At 39.7% G+C, this 20130-nt stretch overlaps 1 protein-coding gene across 1 annotated transcript in view; it reads right to left on the bottom strand.

Annotated features, from left to right (window-relative positions):
* stxbp5l (syntaxin binding protein 5L) overlaps positions 1–20130 on the bottom strand; it is a 353464-nt gene that overhangs the window by 57315 nt on the left and 276019 nt on the right. Inside the window, exon 20 of the mRNA XM_059968451.1 lies at positions 10123–10173. Within this exon, the coding sequence (XP_059824434.1) occupies positions 10123–10173 (51 nt within the window). The remainder of the gene's footprint in view (positions 1–10122; positions 10174–20130) is intronic.

Here is a 20130-nt window from a genome sequence, read left to right as displayed (position 1 = left end):
GTTGAAACTTTATGCAGGGCTCAAATGGGTTAATACAGAAAGAATGCTTCATTTTCCTGAGGAGTCAAGAACCAGAGTCTGCAGACTCAGAAAATAAAGGGGTTGGCCATTAGGACTGAGAGTAGAAAGAATTCATCACAAAGGGTGATAAATCTTTTGAATTCTCTACTTTGGAGAGCTCTACAGGAAAATAGGAATAGTGCAGAAAAGTGGCATGGAAGCAGAAGGTCAGCAAAGCTCTTGTTGAATGGCAGATTAGTCTGACAAAGACCATAAGATATAGGAGCTGAAGTAGCCTACGCTGCACCATTCCATCATGGCTGATTTAGTATTCTTCTCAACCTCATTCTCCTGCCTTTTCCCTGTAACCTTTGATGATCTGACAAATCAAGAACCTATAAACTTCTGCTTTAAATATAGTCAATGACTTGGACTCTACATCTGTCTGTAGCAATGATTTCCATAGATACACTAACCTCTGGCTAAAGAAATTCCTCCTTGTCTCAGTTCTAAATGGGCATCCCTCTACTCTAAGGTAGTATCCTCTGGTCCTGGACCCATGCACAGGAAACATCCTCTCCACATCCACTTTATCTAGGCTTTTCCAAAATTCAATGAGATCCCCCCAAAATTCTCTAAATTCCAGTGAGTACAGGGCTAGAGCCATCAAACACTCCTCATACTTTAACCCCTTCATTCCCGGAATCATTCTCCTGAACTTCCTCTGGACCCTCTCAAATGCCAGCACATCTCTTTGATAAGGGCCCCAAAACTGCTTACAATAAGTGGGGTCTGACCAATGCCTTATAAAGCCTGAGCATTACATCCTAGCTCTGATATTTGGACTACAGTATTGTGGTAAACTATGTATACCTGTCTGGACACACCCCTCTGCTATACCTGTCCGGTCTTGCCTCTCTGCTGACTGCTTCTGTGGCTCCTCCCACAGACCCCTGTTTAAAGGCAATTGGGGCACTGCTCCTCCCTCAGTCTTCAACATGTTGTGCTCCCTTTTTGCTGTTAATAAAAGCCTATTGTTCACTTCCTGTCTCCTAGAGTTATTAATGGTGCATCAAGTATTAAGGGATTTGTGGCTAAATCTGCCGATGATACAAAGATAGGTGGAAGAGCAGGTAGTGTTGAGGAAACAGAGAGCCTGCAGACATACTTAGATAGTTTAGGGAATGGGCAAGGAAACGGCAAATGAAATACAATGTTGGAAAGTGCACGGTCATGCACTTTGGTGGAAGAAATAAACGGGCAGACTATTATTTAGATGGGGAGAGAATTCAAAATGCAGAGATGCAAAGGGACCTAAGAGTCCTTGTGCAAGACACCCTGAAGGTTAACCTCCAGGTTGAGTCAGTTGTGAAGAAGGCACTCATTTCTAGAGGTATAGAATATAAGAGACGGGATGTGATGTTAAGGCTCTATGAGGCATTTGTGAGAACACACTTGGGAGTATTGTGTGCAGTTTTGGGCTCCTTATTTTAGAAAGGATATATTGACATTGGAGAGGGTTCAGAGAAGATTCACGAGAATGATTCCAGGAATGAGAGGGTTACCGTATGAGGAATGTCTGGCAGGTCTTGGGCTGTATTCCCTGGAGTTCAGGAGAAAGCGGGGGTGGGGGGGGGGGGGGAATCTCATAGAAACATTCCAAATGTTAAAAAGCCTGAACAGATTAGATATGCCAAATTTATCTCCAATGGTAGGGGATTCTAGGACAAGAGGGCACGACTTCAGGATTGAAGGATGTCCTTTTAGAACTGAGATGTGGAGAAATTACCTTAGTCAGAGGGTGGTAAATCTGTGGAATTTGTTGTCACAAGCGGCTGTGGAGGCCAAATCATCGGGTGTATTTAAATCAGAGATAGATAGGTTCTTGATTAGCCAGGGCATCAAAAGGTATGGGGTGAAAGCAGAGGAGTGGGGATGAATGGTTGAAGTTGATCAGTCATGATTGAATGGTGGAACAGACTCGATAAGACAAATGGCCTATTTCTGCTCCTAAATCTTATGGTCTTATATTCTAGTTCTCTCAAAACAAATGCTAACATTGCATTTGCCTTCCTTACCATTGACTCAACCTACAAGTTAATCATTAGGGAACCCTGCATGAGAACTCCCTGCTACCTTTGCATGTCCGATTTTTGAATTTTCTCCCCGTTTAGAAAATAGTCCACATCTTTGTTTCTTCAACTAAAGTGCATGACCATATACTTCCCTGCTCTATATTCCATCTTCTACATCTTTGCCCATTCTCCCAATTTGTCTAAGTTCTTCTGCAGTCCCCCTGCCTTCTCAACATTACCTGCTCCTCCACCTATCTTCGTATCGTCCACAAACCTGGCCACAAAACCATTAATTCTATCATCCAAATCAATGACATATAATGTGAAAAGAAGCGGTCCCAATAGCAACCCCTGCAGAACACCACTGGTCATCAGCAGTCAACCAGAAAAGGCCACACACACAAAACGCTGGTGGAACTCAGCAGGCCAGGCAGCATCTATGGAAAGGAATAAACAGTCAATGTTTCAGGCTGAGACCCTTCATCAGGACCAGAAAAAAACAGATGAGAAGTCAGAGTAAGAATGTGGGAGGAAGGCAGGAAGAAATACGTGGTAGGTGATAAAATCATTGAAAACCTACAGCACAATACAGGCCTTTTGGCCCACAATACTGTGCCGAACATTTACTTCCTTCATAGCCCTATATTTTTTGAAGCTCCATGCACCTATCCAGGAGCCTCTTAAAAGACCCTAACATATCTGCCATCACCAGTTGACAGCAGCCCATTGGATGCACTCACCACTCTCTGCGTAAAAAACTTACCCCTGACATCTCCCCTGTACCTTCCCCCCAGCGCCTTAAACCTGTGTCCTCTTGTGGCAATCATTTCAGCCCTGGGAAAAAACCTCTGACTATCCACACAATCAATGCCTCTCATCATCTTTCACACTTCGATCATGTTACTTCTCATCCTCTGTCGCTCCAAGTAGAAAAGGCCAAGTTCACTCAACTTATTCTCATAAGGCATGCTTCTCAATCCAGGCAACATCCTTGTAAATCTCCTCTGCACCCTTTCTATGGTTTCCACATCCTTCCTATAGTGAGGTGACCAGAACTGAGCACAGTACTCCAAGTGGGGTCTGACCAGGGTCCTATACAGCTGTAACATCTCCCCTCAGTTCTTGAACTTAATCCCACAGTTAATGAAGGCCAATACACCATATGGCTTCTTAGCCACACAGTCAACCTGCACAGCAGCTTTGAGCATTCTATGGACATGGACCCCAAGATCTCTCTGATCCTCCACACTGCCAAGATTCTCACCATATTCTGCCATCATATTTGACTGACCAAAATGAACCACCTCACACTTATCTGGGTGGAACTCCATCTGCCACTTCTCAGCCCAGTTTTGCATCCTATCGCTGTCTCGCTGTAACCTCTGTCAGCCCTCCACACTACCCACAACACCTCCAACCTTTGTGTCATCAGCAAATTTACTAACTCATCCCTCCACTTCCTCCTGCAGGTTATTTATAAAAATCACAAAGAGAAGGGGTCCCCAGAACAGATCCCTGAGGCACACCACTGGTCACCAACCTCCATGCAGAATATGACCTGTCTACAACCACTGTTTGCCTTCTGTGGGCAAGCCAATTGTGGATCCACAAAGCAATAACCCCATGGATCCCATGCCTCTTTACTTTTTCAATAAGCCTTGCATGGGGTACCTTGTCAAATGCCTTGTTGAAATCCATATGCACTACTTCTACTGCTCTACCTTCATTAATGTATTCAGTCACATCCTCAGAAAATTTAGTTAGGCTCATAAGGCACGACATGCCTTTGACAAAGCCATGCTGACTATTCCTAATTATATTACGCCTCTCCAAATGTTCATAAATCCTGCCTCTCAGGTTCTTCTCTCTCAACTTACCAATCACTGAAGACTCACTGGTCTAAAATTTCCTGGGCTATCTCTACTCCCTTTCTTGAATAAGAGAACAGCATCTTCAACCCTCCAATCCTCCGGAACCTCCCTCATCCTCATTGATGATGTAAGGATCATTGCCAGAGGCTTAGCAATCTCCTCCCTCGATTCCCACAGTAGCCTGGGGTACCTCCCGTCTGGTCCCGGTGACTTATCCAACTTGTTGCTTTCCAAAAGCTCTATCACATCCTCTTTCTTAATGTCTATGTGCTCAAGCTTTTCAGTCTGCTGTAAGTCATCCCTACAATCGGCAAGATCCTTTTCCGTAATGAATACCGAAGCAAAGTATTCATTAAGTATCTCCACTATCTCAACTGGTTCTATACACACTTTTCCACTGTCACACTTGATTGGTCCTATTCTCTCACGTCTTATCCTTTTGCTCTTCACATACTTGAAGAATGCCTTGGGGTTTTCCTTAATCCTGTCTGCCAAGGCCTTCTCATGGCCCCTTCTGGCTCTCCTAATTTCATTCTTAAACTTCTTCCTGCTAGCCTTATGACAAACTAGATCTCTGTCATTACCTAGTCTTTTGAACTTTTCATAAGCTTTTCTTTTCTTCTTGACTAGATTTTCAACAGCCTTTGTACACCAAGGTTCCTGTACCCTACCATCCTTTCCCTGTCTCATTAGAATGTACCTATGCAGAATGCCACACAAATATCCCCTGAACATTTGCCACATTTCTGCCATACATTTCCCTGAGAACATCTGTTCCCTATTTATGCTTCTGTTCCTGCCTGACAGCTTCATATTTCCCCTTACTCCAATTAAACATTTTCCTAACTTGTCTGTTCCTATCCCTCTCCAATGCAAAAGTAAAGGAGATAGAATTGTGATCACTATCTCCAAAATGCTCTCCCACTGAGAGACCTGACACCTGAGCAGGTTCATTTTCCAATACCAGATCAAGTACAGCCTACATATTGTGTCAGGAAACCCTCCTGAACACACCTAACAATCTCCACTCCATCTGAACGCTCTATGGAGATGCCAATCAATATTGGGGAAATTAAAATCTCCCACCACGACAACCTTGTTATTATTACACCTTTCCAGAATCTGTCTCCATCTCCTAAGGTAGAAGGAGTCAACTCATCAGGGCGATTGATAAGTTCGTGGTCTAAGGTAGAAAGAGATGAGTTACTAACTCCAAACTTTCTGCGTGATCACTCAAAGAATTGAATTGCATGTGCTTGTAACCAGAGCTGTATAACTCATCTCCTTCTATCTTAGGCCACAAACCTATCAATCACCCCTGCTGTGGACTCTTTCTGGAGGACCAAGATCCGTATGCTCCATGACTGCTGGACTGTGCGTAAATGTAGGAGGGGACCATGTTGAAAAATAAATGTGCTAGGTTTTCTAAAAATGACTCCTTCTACCTTAGGCCACAAACTTATCAATCACCCCTTGTAACTTCCACCCACAGGGACTCCATAGACAATCTCTCCATGACTTTCTCCTTTTCTGCAGCCATGACACTATCTCTGATCAACAGTGCCACATCCCCAGCTGTTTTGCCCCCCTCTCTGTCCTTACGGAAACATCTAAAGCCTGGCACTTTAAGTAACCTTTCCTGCCCTAGAACCATCCAAGTCTCTGTAATGGCCACAACATCATACCTCCAAGTACTGATCCATGCTCTAAGCTCATCCGCTTTGTTCATGCATTAAAACAGACTCATCTCAAACCATCAGTCTGAGCTTGGATTCAAGTGCAACCCATCCTTTTCGTACAGGTCATGCCTGCCCCAAAAGAGGTCCCCATGATCCAGAAATCTGAATCCCTGCTTCATGCTCCAATCCCTCAGCCATTCATTTATCCTTCTCCACACTTCCTATACTCACTGTCGCATGACACAGGCAGTAATTCTGAGATTACTACCTTTGAAGTCCTGTTACTCAAATTCCTTCCTAACTCCCTGTAGTCTGTTTTCAGGACTTACTCTCTTTCCCTACCTATGTCATTGGTACTAATATGTAGCATGACCTCAGCTGTTCACCTTTTCACTTCAGGATACCGGAGACATGATCAGAAGTATCCTGGACCTTCACACCTGGGAGGCAAACTACCATCTGTGTTTCTTTTCTGCGTCTACAGAATCACCTGTCTGACTCCCTAACTACAGAGTCCCTATCACTGCTGCCATCTTCTTCCTTTCCCTACCTTTCTGAGCCATAGGGCCAGAATCTGTGCCAGAGGTGCGGCTACTGTTGCTTCTCCTAGATAGGTTGTCTCCCCCCAACAGTATTCAAACAGTACTTATTGTTAAGAGGGACAGCCACAGGGGTACTCACTAGTATCTGACTCTTGCCCTGCCCTCTTCTGACTGTTACCCACTTATCTGTCCTGAGTCACTACTTGCCTATAGCTCCTCTCTATCATCTCCTTGCTTTCCTTGACCAGACAAAGGTCATCAAGCTGCAGCTCCAGTTCCCTAACCTGGTTCCTAAGGAGCTGCAGTTCAACGCACCTGGTGCAGATGTGGTCGTCTGGGAGGCTGGGAGTCTCCCAAACATCCTACATCTGACACCCAGTACAGAACACCGGCCTCACTGACATAATTCCTATTTCTATACTTCACAAGTTATTTACCTTGCCTTGATCATTGTTGCTGAAGCCCCGTTGAGCCAAAGCCCTGCTGCTCTGAATCTTCTCTGGCACCTGCTCTATAAAGCTGTCTTCTTTTAAAATCCTTCCCGCTGGTCTAACTCACTGACATCCGCGTGCTTGTGCAGTCATTCGGCGATCAAAACCCCTATAGGTTTTAGGTGATAGGTGAAACTGGAAGAGGGGGAGAAGGTGAAGTAAAGATCAGGGAACTTGATTGGTGAAAGAGATAAAGGGCTGGAGAAGGGGCAATCTGATAGGAGAGGGTAAAAGACTATGGAAGAAAGGGATGGGGGAGGAGCGCCGGAGGGGATTGATGAGCAGGTGATGAGAGAAGGTGAGAGAGGGAAACATGAATGGGAAATGGTGAAGGAGAGAGAAGAGGAGGGGGGGGGGGTTCAATTACCACAAGTTTGAGCAATCGATGCTCATGCCATCAGGTTGGTGGCTACCCAGATGGAATATAAGGTGTTGCTCCTCCAAACCACTGCAGCAGTAGAGGAGGCCATGGACTGACATGTCAGAATGGGAATGGGAAGTAGAGTTAAAACAAGTGGCTACCAGATGATCCCGCTGTTACTGGTGGACAGAGCTTGGTGAAGTGGTCTCCCTATCTACGTCAGGTGTCATCGATATACAGGAGCCCATACCAGGTAAGGCCCCCTTTATTCCCAGTCTTTGGCTGACTGGCAGGAGGCAATCTTCTAATCATGCTGGTATCTTTCCTGTAAAATCATGGGCTCTTATCTTGTTAAGCAGCATCGTTCTGCAATTTGTTAAGGGCTTTCTGAAAAACCAAGTAACTTCCGCTAACTCTCTTTTGTCTATTACACCTGTTCTTTCCTCAAATAGTTCCAAAAGATTTGTCAGGCACGATTTCCCCTGAAAGAAACTATTGTGACTTTGGCATACTTTATTATGTGCCTCTAAGTACCCCATAATATCATCCTTAATAATGGACTCTGATATTTTCCCTACCACTGAAGTCAGGCGAACTGGCCTATAATTTCTGTTCTTTCCCTCTCTCCCACTTTGAAGAGTGCAGTGACATTTGCAATTTTTCAGTCCTCATTCCTGAATCTATTGATTCTTGAAGGATCATTACTAATACTCCACAATCTCTTCAGCTACCTTTCTCAGAGCCCCGGGGTGTAACACCATCTGGTCCATGAGACTCACTTATCTACAAACCTTTCAGTTTCTCAAGAATCTACCTTCTTTTTATGGTAACTTCACGCACTTCATGACCTCTGACACCTGGAACTTCTACCATACTGTATGCATCTTCCACAGTGAAGACTGATGGAAAATACTTATTCAGCTCATCCACCATTTCACTGTCCCCCCATTACTACCTTTCCTGCATCGCTTTCCAGCAGTCTGAAATCCACTCTCGCCTCTCTTTTACACTTTATGTATCTGAAGAAACATTTGGTATCCTCCTTAATACTACTGGTTGGCTTACTTATGTATTCCATCTTTACCTTTTTAATGACTTTTTTAGTTGCTTTCTGTTCATTTTTAAAAGTTTCCCAATCCTCTAACCTCCCACTAATTTTTGTTCTATTATATACCCTCTGGTTTTTATGTTGGCTGTGACTTCTCGTGTTAGCCATGGTTATGTCACCTTGCCTTTCAAATACCTTTTCCTCTTTAAGATGTATATATCCTATGGCTTCTGAATTGCTTCCAGATATTCCAGCTATTGCTGCCCTGCCATCATCCTTGCCAGTGTTCTTTTCCAATCCATTCTGGCCACCTCCTCTCTTAAGCCTCTGTAATTCCCTTTGCTCCAATGTAATACTGATACATCTGACTTTAGTTTCTCCTTCTCAAATTTCTGGGTGAATTCAATTATATTATGATCACTTTCCCCTAAGGGCTATTTTACCTTAAGCTCTCTAATCAAATCTATTCATTGCACAACACCCAGCCCAGAATAGCTGATCCTGTAGTGGGCTCAACCATGAGCTGCTCAAAAAAGCCATCTTGTAGACATTCCAGAAACTCCCCCTCTTGGAATTCAGCACCAACCTAATTTTCCTAATCTACCTGAATATTGAAATCCCCCATGACTATTGTAACATTGCTCTTTTGGCATGCATTTCCTATCTCACATTGTAATTTGTAGACCACATCTTTACTACTGTTTGGGGGTCTGAATATAACTTCCATCAGGGCCTTTTTACCCTTGCAGTTCCTTAGCTCTACCCACAATGATTCAACACCTTCTGACCCAATTTTATTTTTACCAACTGAGCAATGCCACCCCTTCTGCCTTCCTGCACATGGTGGATTTAGAAACGAGAGTCTAAAAATGTAATTTGAATTCCAACTTTAGAGCTTTGTTAGGCATTTTCAATGAGGAATTGAATGCAGAGATAAACAGGTGCAGAAGAGGATCAAAAATGTACTTTATTTATAGGTTTCCTTGTATGCAGTTGGAGTAGATGGAGCCCCTAGCTCATCCTACTTAAGTGCCAGAAACTATCTCTTTCACCTGTCCTCTGATTCTAATGTCACTGAAATTATTTTCAATATGAGAGCCAGAATATTTGAGCACTATATTGCCGTCTGAACTTGATGTTTTCAACAATACATGTCCTTTTGCATTTTCTAGCATTGTTTTTCTATTCTATTAGTAATTTCAGATCATTATGAATTTTCCTCGTTTTACACCTCATTAATTATAAACCTATGACTCAAATCCTCACGTTATTTAATTTTATGAAGGAAAGTCTTATAAAATAAATACATATTCGATAAGCTTACAATAAAATAGGAACATCAGAAATGTGCTTATTAAACAGAGATTGGCCATTTTTTTTAACACAAGTTTGTATGTGGCACTGTACGGATACCTTGGCTGCTTGGAAACTGAGGGTTGCAAAATCACCATCCAGTTGAACTCATTACGCAGACTGGTCAATTCTGTAAAACCGAACTCAGAACATAACTGAGAAGGAGAGAGTTAATATCCAAATTGGAGAAATTTCTATGAAACAATACCCTATTTGCTTCCAGGAGAAACGTTTTACTTCACTAATGGAAATATTCTATTTTCCTTTCTATGTGAATGTTCAGTTTCTTAAAATATTTTGTACTTTAGAACAAATTTTACTGGATGGAATGCATTATTTTACAGATTTTAAAAGTTTATCAGTTGTAAATTCTGGGCAGGGAAGCAAAATAACTAACTTATTTTATTAACAAAAAGCATATAAATTATTTAAATTAACAAAAATACAAAAATTAAGATTTAAAAATAAAGTGGGAACCAAAGAAAAAGAGTTAGAGATGAGCAAAGAACCATCTGTCTATAAATAAATTTGGCATGGAGTTCATATTCTATGTTTTAAAAATAAATAATTAATATGTTTTATTAATATGCTCATAGACATTCACTGTCTGGTTTTGTTTAGTTTATCTTACTTTTGTGAAGTTTGCTCATCCCCAACCCAAATAACCTGAGAAAATGAACTGTCAGCTTTCGCCTACCGTACCGAGATCAGTCTTAAGATCTGTCGGCAGACTTAACTTTCTTGGTCCTTTTACTGAAACAACAGAAAGAAAAAACAAAAAAGCAGCAATTAATACTAGAAAACAAAATTTGAAAGATTGTGTGGTAAAAAAAAAAGTACTGAGCTTGCAAGGCTGGATAAACAGAAACACGGAACAAAGTGAGATTTGGTTATGCTCAACAAACATTATGTTGCTGAACAAACATTGAGTTGCTTAAGACAGTTTGAGTGATATTTTATGTGTGAAAACAAACTGGGAGATGAAAATGCTCTGAATATTTTTCTTTCAGGAATCTTTAGAAAAGCCATTATATGAAACTGAATACTATGTGCTGGATCAATGATCCTCTTCTCGTTTTCTAGTATTTTGTGGGTACCATTGTTCCTATTAGATATTCTTCACAGAGAACAAAATGGCCAAGTTACTGCTTCAAAATGGAGTTGATGTTTGAATGTGTGGAATGGGAAGCGATAACACAGAGATGCATTTATAAAAATATATTAAATCTGCAAACAGAATAATTGGATGTCATGTTGTACATACTAAATGCCTATGTTAATACATGTAAGTGTATTTATATTTTCTGACTGTGCTCAGATGAAATAAAATTGCACCTTGCATTATAACATTTTAAACAAGTACAAATACTTCCTCTCTCCATACATTGAGTTAGTTTTACTTTTTTTTGTGAACAAGTCACATTAATATTGAAAATTAAATCTTCCATATGATCTTCATATCATGATCTTTTACAAATATTATTGGATAATACAGTTTGTTGTACCACACAAAGATACACATAAAACAAAATACAAATAATGTACTCTTGCAGTGAGAGATACTGCGCAAGTTCAATGAAAGGTAATTTGTTGCATGTTACTGACAGATATTGTAAAATATGTTCAGCATCCTTTCAGTTAAAAATACTTCCATTATACAGCTTGCTGGAAAATGAAGAGTACTTTGGAAGATGAAGGACTTTTGAATTAATGAAGTTATATTACCTATGCTATTACTTATGCAGCAGACTACTTGATATTAATTATGGATCATCATATTTAACAGGGAAACATATGCAGCTTGGTGAAAAATGAATTATTACTGATCATTTTACTCATCTTCTCTCTACTTGTTGCTGTCATTTCAAAGTTAGTGGCTTTGGAACTGCATTCATCTGAGAAACCATGATGTGACTTCTCAATTGCAATGAAAATCCAATTTCAAGTTTAGCAGTGTATGACATACATGAGAAGGCTTCTTATTCAATGTATGATACATAACTTTGTAGCACTGAACACAGCAAATCAAAGACCTTGATTGTACTTGACATTATTTAAAATTCTGTTTTTTAAAAATATGCTCTCCTATCTTTGCAGATTTCTCTCATCTCCCTACCAAATCTTCAATTTGCTGTACTAACTCCTTTAGGAATAAAAATGAACAAACCTATCAAGAACTAAGACTTAACCTTCTAATGGAATACATCAATAATTCCAATCCCATCACTTTTCCTAGTGCATCTTATACCACTTTCTTTAATTATCTGTTTTCCCAGATGCTATATAACCATTTTACTATTTACTCATTTCTACTGTTAATCATAAGTTTGCACTTTTGAACAGCATCACCTTCTGTACTCTTACATTACTTAAGAGAATTTAGAGAAATGAGGTAAAAACAAGCCAACATTTTAGAGAAGATCAAAGTAACATTGGCTCATGGCTTCAAGGGTATTTATTCGAAGAGGAGTTTTCAGAAACTGCTCAGTTTCTGATCTGCAACCAACATCACGGCAAAGTCAAGGAACGTTTTTATTTGTTGTTGATAGCAATTGCACTTGTGGCAGTTTCATTGGAATCTCACACAGATGCCCGCTCAAGAACTGATAAAAAATCAATCTGCAACCACTCTTTCAAATACAAAACAGCTGCTCTGGTGATAGGCAAGGGAAAAATATTTGAATCCAGGATGACAAAAGAGTATAAAGGTCAATATGTTTTCCTTAATGAAATTAGGCAAAAACATGAAATTAACTTCTAATTGCATATTGATAATATTCAATTCAACTCCTTGGAAGCCTATTACAGCTTGTCCAGCTTCAAGTTTGTTAAAATGCTTTTTCTGACATTGGTAGAAACAGCATTGTTCTTTCAACATACACTGTTTATTAAGAAGTCCTTGATTCCTTCCTGAATATTTCAAGTTAATCCAGGTTATCTCCAATCTTGACAATTTATTCAACGTTGATATGAACTGAGTAAACCCAACTTCTAAGACTTTCTCTATGTCTACTGTGCAGAAAGCAGCAACACAGGTGGTAAAGAAGGCATATAGCACGCTTGAACTGATTTCCAGAGTGAGGAATTTATGTTGCAGCTTTATAAAACTCTAGTTAGACTACATTTAATTCTGGTGTTCCACTATAAGAAGGATGTCAGGGCTTTGGAGAGGGTGCACAAGTTTTCCAGGATGTTGCCTGAATTACAACTCAAGAATTCTCATTGGGTTCTATTGTGTTTCTTTGTTTTGTGGCTGCTAGTAAGGAGATGAATCTCAAGGTTGTCTCCAGCATACATACTTAGATAATAAATGTACTTTGAACTTGCCTGTAAGAAGAAGGAGGTTGAATAAACTTGAGTTGTTGTCTCTCATAATCTTATAGACCTCTGCCAGATCTTCCCTCAGTCTCTAAGGTCTGGCAGAGGTTTATAAGATTATGAGAGGCATGGATATATTTTATACAGCTGATATCTTTTTCCCTGGGTTGAAATGTCTAAAGCAAAGAGCATGAATTTAATGTGAGAGCGGGTAGGCTCAAAAGAGATGTGCAGAACAAATTTTCTTTAAAGTACAGAGAGTGGTGGATGCCTGGAAGACGCTGTCCATGGTAGTGGTAGAGGCAAACATGATAGAAGTGTTCAAGAGCTTCTTGGATTGGAACATGAAGGTGCAAGAAATGAAAGGATATGGGAAAGGGAAAAGGGCATTTGTTTGGCACAACATTGTGCTGTACCTTCCTATGATTGATTTTTTTTCTATGACCAGCTTGACTGAACAATGATTGTAAGATGCACTGGCAAGTGCTGAGCAAATGAATGGGCCTGGCTTATGTAAATAAACTGAAATGAGGGGAAAATATCTCAAACTAATGAAGGCACTGGCAATTCACTAAAAATTAAAGAAATCTATATTGAGAAGTAGAATTGAAGGCAAACGGAAATTGAGCTTACCCTCATAGTTCTGGCATTGACCTTAGTGCTTAGATATTCTAATTTCAACTAATAAAGGAAGATGTTTTTGATGACTTTATCTGGTTAATCTGTATTATTTAGACATCTGTGGATACCTGACTTTATCTAGTTTCTCAGCTCCATCACATCTCACATTATCCTATGTATATTGTCCTCCTCTTCCTTGAGTGTTCTCCCTCACACTTCTCTGGATTAAATTCCATTTGTCATTATTCACTTCCCATCAGATCCACTGATAATTTCTTATTGTTCTACATGATTTTCTCCTCACTATAAAATAGCAATTTGGTCTCCAACAACAAAAAACATGCAGCCAAAAAAATTATTATCACAGTAATTACATGCACTATTAGGTTACTTTATTCAGATGCTCCCAACTGGAACTTTTGTTTCTCTTAGTGTTTGGCAAAATCACCTTTGGTCTCTATAATGAGCAAGTAAATACAATCAGTAATAATAACTACAGAACAGTTCATGTTTTACCTTTGATAGAATCTTCACTGTTTTATACAACCATGAACACATTTTACTTTATCAGATTTGTGCCCATGTTTTTACTCTTCCAGCCTTTGGCACCTGTTTGCCAACATGACGTCGCTGATGATGGTGCAACCCACAAACAGATGGAATTACTCAGTCGTTTATCCCAGCATGAATGGTACTGGACTGGTGTGGCCAGAGGCACTTCCACTTGCTCTCATGACAATACTCTGTGTGTTGGTCAAAATCTCACTTTGAAAACAGTACCTTCAGCAACCAGTAGTGTGACTACAGTTGACATTAATTACTGGCACAGAGCTTTATCAATCAAAAATAAGTAAATAAAGAAAACAGAGTGCTGCACTGAAACCTCTTATTGTCTCATGTAAACTCAGCTTGCTGCTATGAAAACTCATTAAATAATGATATATGTCATTATGACATATGTCGGCATGATGATTGGCACTGATGCCAATCATCATGAAGTGCTTTGCATGGCCGGCAATGGCACAAATCAAAACCCCCATTCCTGCCACAATGGACATTCACCAACATGCTTACTGACAGATCACTCTATGACAGATGCCATAGTATCTGCCATGCACCTGGCCCTGACGCACATAGAAAACAAGGATGCTTATGTCAGAATGCTGTTTTTTTGATTTCAGTTCAGAATTCAACACAATTGTACTACAGATCTTGGTGACAAGCTGCTAGTCCTCAGTCCAAATACACCACTGTGCAACTGGGTGTTGGACTTCCTAACCAACAGACCTCGGAAAGTCAGGACGCACAGCCGCTCCTCCTTCCCCATCATCTGCAACACGGGTGCTCCACAGGGATGTGTGCTGAGCCCATTGATGTACACTCTGCTCACACATTACTGTACAGTCAAACGCCTGAGTAATCACATTGTCATGTTCGCCAATGACACAACAGCAGTGGGACTCATCACCAACAACGATGAGACAGCCTACAGAGAGGAGGTAAAAAAGCTCGAGGCTTTTGTCAGGCCACTTGCTCAATGTTAACAAGACAAAGGAGATGTTAATCAACTTCAGTAGAACTTGCCCCACTCGTACTCCTGTTTACATTGGTGGCACAGCAATGGAAACTTCTCGTGGTCCCAGAACACTTTCTACACCATCAGGAAAGCTCAGCAATGCCTCTACTTTGTGAGGAGGCTGAAGAGGGCTGAACTATGCACATCTATATGCAAACCAATGCTCAGTAGAGAGCATCCCAACATGCTGCATCACTGCATGGTACAGAAATTGCACTGTGGCAGAATCTGCCCAATGCAGCCCTGGCACCAGCCTACCCACCATCAAGGACATGGATACAATAAGTTACTGGAATACTTATCAAATAGTCTTACTCTAGAAAGGGGCACGAGACAGGGTTGTGCATGGTCACCACTACTCTTCACAATATATCTGGAACCATTAGCTCAATACATCAGACAAAATGAAGATATCAGGGGAATTACTATTAAATGGACAGGGCATGAACTGGCTTGTTACGTGGATGACATTTTGATTTATCTAGGGCAACCAACATACTCTTTACCTAAATTGATGCAACCTTTTGAACAATATGGTCAATTGTTAGGATACAAGATCAACATAGATAAAAACCAATTAATTTCATATTACTATAGCCCACCAAGAGAAATTGAAAGTAGATATCCCTGGGCATGGCACCCAGAGTCTTTCAAATATTTGGGCATCATTATACCAAAAGATTTGGCAAAATTATCAGAATATAATTAACAGCTTTTATATAAAAAAATTAAGGAAGATATGGCAAGATGGAAACTGATTCCTTTTTTCAGTCTCAGTTCAAGGATTGAGTCTATTGAAATGAATATACTGCCCAGACTGTTATATCTCTTTCAGACCCTACCAATACAGATGAATCAAAATCAATTCAATGAATGGAACAAGATGCTTTCCAGGTTAATAGGATATTTGGCAGGGTAAAAGGCATAGAGTTCGTCTCAAAACTTTGCAATTAGCAAAGTAAAATGGGGGATGGAGCCTACCTTCTCTTAGAGATTATTATTTTGCAGCACAGTTGAGAGTTGTGATATGTTGGTGTAACCCATCATATGACGCTCAATGGAAAAACATTGAGGAGCAGGTACTTCCCATCCCCATACAAGCAATTTTGGCTGATAACAAACTGCAAAGGCACATAAATACTATTGATAACCCATGGGTGAAATTGACTCTTAAAATATGGAACACTACTATAAAAGAATATAATCTAGAGGGAGATATTGCAGTTCTTAAATGGTGTGCATATGACTCGGATTTTACACAAATAAATTGGATGCTAGACTTAAGGACTGGACAGCTAAAGGAATAACAGTTCTTTGCAACATAATGAAAGAAGGAACACTGTTCAGTTTTTAAATGCTTAAAGAGAAACACTTATTAGAAAAACAAGATTTTTATCGATATTTACAGATGCGACAGTATGTTAATAAGACGCTTAAAAATATAACCAAGGCAAGAAAATTTTTGATAGACCTATTTAGAAAAGCATATAATTCAGATAATGGTAGTAGAATCATTTCAAGCATATATAAGGGGTTGTCAAATCTTAAAACACATTTGACTTCATAAATTAAAACAAAATTGGAGAAGGAAGGAGGGATAATTTTATCTGAGGAAGAATGGACAACAATATAGAGATATCAATGGAAGTGTACCAGTTCACAGAAGTGGAGGAAGTTTGGATGGAAAAACTTGATAAGATATTTTATTACACCCCCTCAGAAATCCCATTATGATAGTAACCTCCTTGTTTGCTGGAGAAATTATGGAAATCAAAATGCAAATCATTATCATATTTTTTGGGACTGCCCTGTTATCAAAAACTATTAGAGGGGGATGCACAATGCCCTACAAGACATCTTTAAATGTAAAATACCCTTAGAGAGTAAGACCATATATTTTGGAAATATTCCTCAAGAATGGTTGAAAAGATATAAATATTTAATGAATATACTGTTGGTGGCTGGTAAAAAGACTCTTACTAGGAAATAGTTATCACAGGAGAGCCCAACTTTAAATGCATGGTTGGAAATTACAATGGACATTTACAAAATGGAGAAGATAACACTATCTGTTAATCATAAGCTGGAAGAATTTGATTCATACTGGGAAAAATGGTTTAACTACATGATGCCTCATAGGCCTGATTTTATTCTCACAAATCAATGAATATGTTGTTAAAAAAAAATCACTCCTGACTTGTACATAGTTTTTTCCTTTTGCTTATTTTTTTCTTCCCACTCTTTTCTATAAGTTGTATACCTTAGATACTTAGATAAATACTTTGTGGAGATTTGTGATGTATATGATTATATGATATATATGCACAATGTCTGAAATACATCTTATGGAAATGTTTGTTTGATGATGAACTTAATAAAAAATAAATTACAAAAAAACCCAAAAAGTTACTGGAAAAGGGCCAGAAACATCACGAGGGGTCCATCCATCCTGCTCATGGACTGCTTGCCCTACTGCCATCAGGGAGGAGGTCATATGGCATTCATGCCAGGGCCACCAGACTCTAAGACGGTTACTTTCCCCAGGCAGTAAGGCAGATCATCTCTTTCACTCACTACCCCACCCCACCCCCCCACCACTACTTTATCATTTCCTATCAGAGTCACCTTATGTATAGACACTCTTGTACCTAGCACAACTTTATGTAATCAATCTATGTATAGAAGGTATCTATGTATTTATTGGCAACACGAGTGAATCTGCAGATGCTGGAAATATATAAAAAAACACGAAATGCTGGCAGAACTGAGGAGTTCTGCTGAGTTCTGCCAGCATTTCGTGTTTTTTTTATCTTATGTATTTATATTTATTTTGCTTTTATATTGTTGTGCACTTTATCGTATTGTGGTTTTTTTTGTGCTGGATCAGATTTGGCATAATAATTACCTCGTTCTCCTTTACACTTGTCTACTGGAAATGACATTAGATAATCTTGAATAGGCCTGGACACCCCTGTTCCAAGAGTTCTCAAGAATATCCCGTCGGCACAAGCAATAGAGCCTATGACTCTAATCTTTTGTCAATACTAGAATTACTAATGCCCTGCACTCAGAAAAAGTGGTAGATGATAACATTTGTAAAGCCACTTCACACAGTAGTGTAGTGGCTAGTGCAATTGCTTTGCAGCTCCAGCAATTGCCAGTCAGGGTTTTGTTCCCACTCCTATCTGTGAGGAGTTTGTAGATTCCTCCCTGACCATGTGGGTTTCCTCAGGTGGTTCCGGTTTCCTCCTGCATTCCAAAGAAGCATGTTTAGGGTTAGGGTTAGTGAGCTGTAGGCATGCTATGTTGGGGTGGAACCATGGCAACCCTTGCAGGCCGTCCCCAGGACATTAATTGCTGATCCGATTTGACGCAAATAATGTATTTCACTGTACTTTTGATGAACACGTGACAAACAAAGCCAATCTTTATCTTTTATCCATTTTCTTCTATGACAGAATGATTATGAGGTGCATAACGAGTAATGATGAAGTAGAGTTTTGCAGATGTCTATGGAGTCATCTAGGCAATGGCACTGGAGGTGTCAAACCTGTAGAAAGGGCAAGGAAAATTAAATGAATCCATAGAGTAATTGATTACAAGCTGCAGACATTCATTATTATTCACTACACTTTCTTATAGAATTAGAAGTGCTTAATTATTTATAAATTAAAAATAATAAGTGTAGGATAAAATAGGTATTTCAGCAGGCCTCCTCCTTTGCTGTAAAATTCTGAGTCCACAATTTTGATCACCTTTGAAGAAACATCTGATAAGAAATTTAATTTGGAGCTGAACCCCATTTTGCTACTATAGATTTTTTCATGAATATATTTAAATACAAAGATTCAATATCAACTCCTTTCATGCATTTTAATATCAAAGATCTTCCAGACTTTACCACCAACAATGCATATATGCACACAGTAACATTGTTAGAATAACTTTATTTCTATCCCAGAATTAGAACAGAATATATTCTGTGAACCTTATGTCCTGTCATTAATGGCAAAAATGCAAGAAGGACAGAGATACCGTGTGTCATGAAAAGGCTCTAACTACAATGGCTCTGTCACGGTTTGTCCTGGAATTACCACGTCTCTAGGAAAAATACATATTTGTAAATCCATCCTCTTTGATGTGGGGGGATCTTGATATTTCACTCCACCCAATGCTCTTTTGAAAGAATATTACTATTACTTTGGAAAATTATTTTAAAAATTTATGAGATCTGGATGTTAAGATTCTGAATCAAGGGACGTTCAGCAAAAGGTTCTCCTTATCTTCTCATACCAGCAAAGCCTGCCATTTGGAGATTGATGAGAAGATCACTGAGTGCTGGAGCTTTATAGAGGCCTTTTTTTTAACCTAATGATTAAAGCATCAGGTTAAGCAGATGACAGCGAAGACTAGAGCTGTCAGTCAGTAAAGTTGGAAGGTATAGATACTTCAGAACCTCCAGCAGTGGCCCAAGCAGCACCCTGTCATTTAAAGACTACCAAAGCAGGCATCAATCCGGCTCAGGTTTTGTGTGAGGGATATCAAAATGAATACCACACAGAATACAGTATCACTGTGCATGTCCGACACCCTCTGAGTGTGAAGTGTCACACAGCGGAAGTGCCATCAGTAACTCTGTGCACTTCATTATTCTACATGAAAGTTCCCCTAATTTATCACTGAGTCCTTTTCACAGCAGGTGTTGGATGCAAGACACTTTTACAATCCATCCCCTATTTCGTTTGATAAAAAGCCAAGTGACAACTAGCCATTCACTATCAGAAAGTAAGCTCAGTAATCCTGGCATGAGTTCCATTTCACTGAGAGATTGCCATTCCCTCTCAGGATACCATACATTTCCACTCTCAACATACTTAAATGATGGCTACTATAGTATTGCACGTCTGCTCTTACATTTGATATCAACATTATGCATGGACATGCCTACCAGTACGCTTCCACAATGCTCTCACCATATTCCACATGCAAATGGGTGAGGAACTTCGATCATTTGTGCAACTGAGAATCAATGACAATGCGACAATCTCATGCTGGTCATCTTATGATAAAAGTTAAAGTTGAACAAAACCCAATCATTGTGTCAAGTGGTTCTCTTCCTCAAGAGTCAGAACAAAGCAAAAAGGTCTTAGCCCAATTTGCAAAACTGATTTCATAACAGTTGCATCCTGAATTGC

This window comes from Hypanus sabinus, chromosome 4 (genome assembly GCF_030144855.1).
Source record: "Hypanus sabinus isolate sHypSab1 chromosome 4, sHypSab1.hap1, whole genome shotgun sequence".
Classification (NCBI taxonomy): Eukaryota; Metazoa; Chordata; class Chondrichthyes; order Myliobatiformes; family Dasyatidae; genus Hypanus; species Hypanus sabinus.
Note: the sequence above shows the minus strand (reverse complement) of the source record. Positions and strands in the feature narration are given on the sequence as shown.